The sequence below is a fragment of the Morone saxatilis genome, unplaced genomic scaffold (genome assembly GCF_004916995.1).
Source record: "Morone saxatilis isolate NCDOM2014 unplaced genomic scaffold, NCSU_SB_2.0 Contig2, whole genome shotgun sequence".
Classification (NCBI taxonomy): domain Eukaryota; kingdom Metazoa; phylum Chordata; class Actinopteri; family Moronidae; genus Morone; species Morone saxatilis.
In genome coordinates this window covers 1,433,986-1,440,410 of record NW_023339762.1, presented here as the reverse complement: position 1 = coordinate 1,440,410, position 6,425 = coordinate 1,433,986, and the positions used below count along the sequence as shown (strand labels likewise).

Genomic DNA, 6,425 nt, shown 5'->3' with positions numbered 1-6,425 from the left:
TTTGTGTGTATGTGTGTGTAGCTGGTGACAGGGTGTGTATATTGATGTGATGGTGTGTACAGGCTGGATGTGTATGGGCACGGTGTGTGTTTTGCTGCCGTGTGTCAATGTGTCATCTTGTATGTGTGTAAGTCAGTGTGTGTGTCGGAGCTAAATGAGTGAGGCAGTGTGGATACTGTGAAGCTGGTTGACATTGATAACAAGCCCATCCAGCCTTGTGTTTTTGGGAATGGGTCCTCTAGCACTGACAGAAAGAATGATGTGTGTGTGTGCGTGTGTGTGCGCACACTACACCTGCAGTACAGTACACAACAGTGATGGGGGTAGCATAATATAGAGCAGTGAGGGTAATAGCAGCCAGTTCAGCCATATGGATAAGGGGCACTGGGTTAATATGCAGGTCTGTAGTTGGCAGGAGGGGTAATTAACAGAGATTAGTATTATTGGAGGCATCATGTTACCCCAATGAACACAGCTAACCTGCTGGGATTAGCAAGCAGGACTCATTAGTGGAGGTGCACCGATAGCACTTTCTCAAATCCCTGACAACTGCTTAAAGAACCAGTATGTCACTCACTCACTTCACCCTCACTTTACCCTCACTTTCTAAGCGTGAAGTAGAAACTACAGTGGCCTCAAAATGGCCCTATCTAGAGCCAGGTCCTGGTTTGTCTGTACTGGGCTACTATAGAAAGGTGGCAAACTCAGAGGCTTTCCAGAGAGATCATTCTTCTTACTACCAAAGTGCTCAATCTTCTTTTAATTTCCCTCACAGCACTTACAGTAGATTATACTTTATCTCTCTTTTGTAATGTACAAAACAGAACAAGGTTTAGTCATTTAAATGCATACAATAAGTGTAACAATGTGAGTAGATAATGAACAGGAAATGAAAGTGGACCCAAGCTGCTCCCCTGTGGGACTCCACATACTGTAACATATGCTTGTTTTCAGAGAAGTACTCATTGTGAAAAAGTAATGATTGACTCCTTCTAGAAAGAAAGCTAATAGATCCTCCTAAGTACAGTCCTTACACACTGGACCTAAACCTACCTTTATATAGCGCTTTAATCTAGTGATTTAGCAAGATTTTTGTTTATTTATTCATGCACACACTGCAGCTGATAGCAGCGAGCTACCACACTGGATGATAGCCTGACAATCAGGAGCAATTTGGGGTTCAGTTTATTGCCCAAGGACACTTCGCCATGTGGACAGGAGGAAGTTGGAATAAACTGCCAACCCTGTAACAAGTGGACCATCCTCTCTACCTCCTGAGCCACAGCTGGACACAGCTCATTAATGCTACCTATAATCAACCAGTTAAACTCATTTATATATATTTAAATTAACAAATAAACATTTGTTAATCAGCAAATCAGTAATAATGATGTTAATATATGTTAATAGAAGCATTGTAAATAAGCTTGATAATGGAGCCAGTAGGGCTCTCAACAACAAGTCCCTTGTTGGGCGTTAATACCTGACAAAATAATGCTTGGTCGGACTTGTTTATAAGTTAATATCTGTCTTGGCTCACTGAGGTTAAATCCTTGTACTGTTTCACAATGAGGGTCAATTGAGCTGTTCAGGCTGATAAGAGTCCCATGTGGTGAGGACTGGCCAATGGCACATAGGCAGACTGGACATTGATGGAGTGCTGAGATAAACAGGGTCAAAGTGGCCAAACTGAGGCCCCATAAGCTAATAGGAGATAGGATACTGGCTGGACATCCGCTGGACTTCAGACCCTGCAGCCAGCCGGTTAGACTGTCTGAGGAGTCATGTTTGGGTTGAAGCTTGACCTGGGACTGAAATGTGACGCTGACCGACTCAAACCTGGAACACTTGTGTCTGAACCCCAACAGAATCTTGACAACTTTCATGTTTCAGAAGACCAGACCTCAACAACTCAGACGTAGCCTTTTTAATTTGGTTTATTTTAACGCTGAAAGGTGACTAGGTTTTCTTCAGAAATATTTGTGAAATCGAGCTCCAACTAAAACCTGAGTCATTCAATAAAAAATTCAGCCCAACCTGACCCAAGCACAACAGGTCAGGTCAGCTCTTGTTGCGTCTGGCATCAGTGTCACTCTCTCATGTGCACTGGAGCAAGAGAATAAAAAAGTAGGCCTGGTTACAGTGTGACATATACCATGACTACTAAACAAGGTGTGGTGGCACCTGATATAAGTGCATGCAGTTAGCCATTTTTGGGAATGCTCAGACTTGGTTGGATCAGTGTTAATCCTAATAAAACAGATACTATCAGGTCAATTATTTCTATATATTTTGATCCCTGTGTTCTCTGGGTGTTATTCATTATATTGTTTTAAGCGTTATTGCAACTTTGGGCTGTGAGTTAAGAGAAACATACCACTTCCTGTGCAACTTTGCCACAACAGTCTTTCCGAAAGTGAGACAATATTTTCAACTGCTATTTGGGACTCGCTTTATTACATTTATGTCAACTTCTCATCGCCTTGCATCCCTCCTACTTTCTTCCCTCAAACCACACTCCTTCCTGCTCCCTCCTCCCCCTCCATACCCCCTCCACCACCACCACCACCGACTGTGGGAAAGCCATTTTATCAGCGTCTGTCCGTTGTTCTCTGGTGGGGATAGATACAGAGAAGATAGATGAGTGTTTTGACATGGAGAGTGTTAGACAAACACTCTTATCAGACCCGCCACTTTAGACCGACCCCCGAAACAGTCGCCTGAACCGTGGATGGGGAGGGGGGGGTTGTTGTTGATTTCATATGTGTTTTGATCAGGGAGAGAGGTGGATGTTCATAACAAGAAAGCTTCTCCAGGAGTAGACCCTGAGGCTGCTCATGTAACTGAAGCATTAATCCCATCCAGTCAGTCACTGGAGCTCCCACTGCAGCGCTCAAACTCGTTCATTTATCCTCAGATGTGCAGAGACTTCTCTAAACTACAGACTGCTGCACCTCCTGCACTCAGGGCTGTCTTAGGTTTTTAAATAGATGGATCAGTCCCTCATGCCTCCAGGCTAACTGGCTCTATCTGGGCTGCAGCTTGCTCAGACCACAGCCGTCACTGCCATCCTTCTACAGTTATCACTTTGAGGAAGTACACAATAAGTTTCCCCCTGTTTGAACCGGCCAGTACAGAGAGTGCTCAGCTTGTATCAAACTCCCCCTGCTGTTGAGCTGTTGACAGTTTTTGCTGTACGCAGCAAGGGTTCAGGTCAAGTTCAAGCCACACGCTGCTCTTTTTTGTTTTTTGGCCGTTGGAGCCTGTCATGTGGTCCCTGCTAAATGCTGTAGCTCATGTCTCAACCATTAGGGCTTTTGAAGGCTGAAACCGATATTTTTAGTTTCGTTTTTTTGGTCATTTGTACTTCTACAACTCAGATACATATGGAAATAAACAATTTCGGTCATTTCAACCTATACATCATACATATAACCATGTAAATAAATAAACATTTTGGTTTGAAAAATTACTGAAACGATGAATCCATTGTCAAAATGGATGGCAACTCATTTTCTTTCAATGAACTAATTAATTCATTGACTAATTGTTCAGCTCCACTGACATTAATCTCTTCTCTGTCCTCCCTCCAGATGACCTGGAGTTAAGTGAGGATGGCGGTGACAGCAGGGTAGTGGCTGCCAGGGACCTCCATCCAGACATATCATGGGGCCCCTACCCAGGAATCCTTCAATCAGAGGGCAGCACAGATGATCAGGAAACAGAGGTAGGAGCTCTAATGCAATCACTGTCCAGTAACCACTGATAGAGTTTTTGTAGCTGTTTATTACAAGTAATTACATTCAATCGAAACAACACTGATGATAAAAATACCCACTGTAGAAACAACTAGACTTATGTTATATATTATGTACTTACATTATCCCAAACTCAGAGAAATCTGTAATTTTATTCAGTTAATGGTGTGTTTCATTTGGACCCGTCAATGGCGTCACATCCCCCTTACCCCCTATAGTTGTAATAACTTTCGGGTAAATGTACGATACGTCAGAGGACGAGGAAGCAAGTTGGTGACCGTAACTACAACATTAACACATTACCTTGTCTGTGAATTGTATCCATAGCAGTAGAAATGGGCTCTAGGGATATGACTTGTACATGTCACACTTTTCTTCCGCTTTTAGACTAAACTAAATTGGATTGATAAAAATAAGTGCAGGCAAATTTATTGATGATGAAAATAGTTGTTCTTAGCGGTGTAACGATACATCGATCTGGATCACTATATAGATATCAATGTTCAGCAATCCAATATGGGAGGGATGAGTGAGAGGAGAAGGAGAAAACTGATGGGGAAAGGACCTGAATTCTCGTGTGGTCCCTACTTAATAACGTAGTCCAATCTGGTCTTATTCGATACCTGGCTAAGATCCGTCTTTTGTGATATCAGATTTAAATTAATGAACTGTTTGAATCCAGATGTGGACAGGGAACAAAAATTATTGAGCACACTGTGGCACCCTGGCGTCAACAAACCTGTATACCTAATTACCACCAGAGAATAGAGACAAGGCAAAAACCAGGTTTATTCTCTAGAAGGCAATAGGTATAGGATCAATTAAATAAATCCTGAAGGCCGGATCTGAGTGATTAAGTGATGCCTCGCGCTGTTGTGGCGTGTTTCATGCATTCTAGCTGAGTCCATGCCAGGAAGCCTCTCCCAACATCAGTATCATTTATTGATTAGATGGATCTTTCCAGTCATGATTGCAAACACCCAGCCTACCTAAGATAGAGGCTAATATGTACCCGCAACCATACGGTCCCACACACTGATCCCAACGAACACACAAACACATAACAACACCAACACAACACACACACACACGCCAAATAAAGATACACACAGTTTAGTTTTAATTTCCCACCCTGTCACACATATACGTGATAGGGTGTTTATTCATGTCTCTCTTTTTTAGACAGACAGTACCAAACCCTCCCAATGACTTTTTATCCCTTATATACCATTATGAATAATCACCTTAGTTAGTGCGAGTTCTCTCTCCAGCCTGAGCTTAGTAGATATATCTTACCAGTTATTGGTTCGGATCGCAGGCACCCTGTCCACATTCTAACATGTAGCTTAAAGACATTCCTCTATTGATTAAATTGCTCCTAAATAGTAGGAGCGATATCCCATCGTAATACAGTCCAAGATTCACTGAGCCTCCTCTCTAACCTCAGTAACTCTCTTTCTGGCATCTCGAATTCCCCTCGCCTCGATTACATAGCATTGTTACGGTAAACTTCACTTACTTCCCCGGAGTTCTTCGTGTCTCTCTCGCTCGCAGGTTCTCAAATGGATCCTAATGGTGCCACCGCCTCCTGCCATAGTAACCTGCTTGAACTATCATTGCATAAAAATCACATGATACTTAATTGTTTATTATCTATTTGTATTACTATTACTATTTCTGTTGTTTCTTCCTCTTACACACACACGTTCCTCCTTTCTTGCCGGTGTCGCCACAGTGGGTTGGTTCTCGGTGGTCTGAGTACTGTCTTGGCAGTATAAGTCAAGGTCTCTGGAGAGAGGCTCACACGGAGTTCAATGCGGCCTTCTAGACCCCTAAATATTTGGGGATGGGTATAAGTAAGTCGTACCTGAAAGATAACTTCTGTTAGGTCAATGTATTGGCGCAACCTTATACAAATAACCAAACACTGAATTGAATTGCCTATTCCAATCTATAATAGCCTTAAATAATCATTAATATATCCAGAGAATGATTTTTGAACACCCATAAACTGATTTATTTACACCTCTATATAACGATTGATGTTACTAATTCTAACACTATAATAATGGAGCAAGAAAAGCTATTTAGTTCAGTTTCTAATAACCTGTTAATAATAAGAGCAGTCAATAAATAGGGCTACAACAAACTAGGGAAACAGGGGCGACAATTTTCATCACAATCATACTTTATTATAAATTCGATTTTAATTACTAATACCAATTATTTCGATCCGATATTTAAATTCCTGCCACCATACCATTTTGAGATTAAATTCCACGGAAACCTAGGTATCATTAACTCAATCATGTTGACACTTATGTCAATCTCACAAAAAGGCAAACTAAAATATGATTTGAACATTTTATTGTTAATTTGTTCCAGCAATCAGATGGATCTCGTTAAATCAATCATTATCAGATCAAATAAACACTTTGTGGGTGCCCGGTTAGCTCAGTCGGTAGAGCTGGCGACCCATGTACCAAATTGCTGAAGTTCCTGGAAGCTGCGCCCGGCTCATGGGTTTCGAATGGCGCGAGCTGCGTCCTGTTCGTGGTCTGTGGGCTCTGAGTTAGTTAGCTGCTGCAGCTAAATCATAAAGCCACCAATAAAGAGCCCCAAAAAATACTTACTTAAAAATAATTAATAAACAACTTTGTAGTCGAT

The 6,425-nt window shown here is 41.8% G+C and overlaps 1 protein-coding gene across 1 annotated transcript in view; it reads left to right on the top strand.

Annotated features, from left to right (window-relative positions):
- zfpm1 (zinc finger protein, FOG family member 1) overlaps nucleotides 1-6,425 on the top strand; it is a gene marked incomplete in the record, with an annotated part of 91,381 nt that overhangs the window by 62,547 nt on the left and 22,409 nt on the right. The window contains 1 exon segment of the mRNA XM_035664698.1: nucleotides 3,594-3,727. Within this exon segment, the coding sequence (XP_035520591.1) occupies nucleotides 3,594-3,727 (134 nt within the window).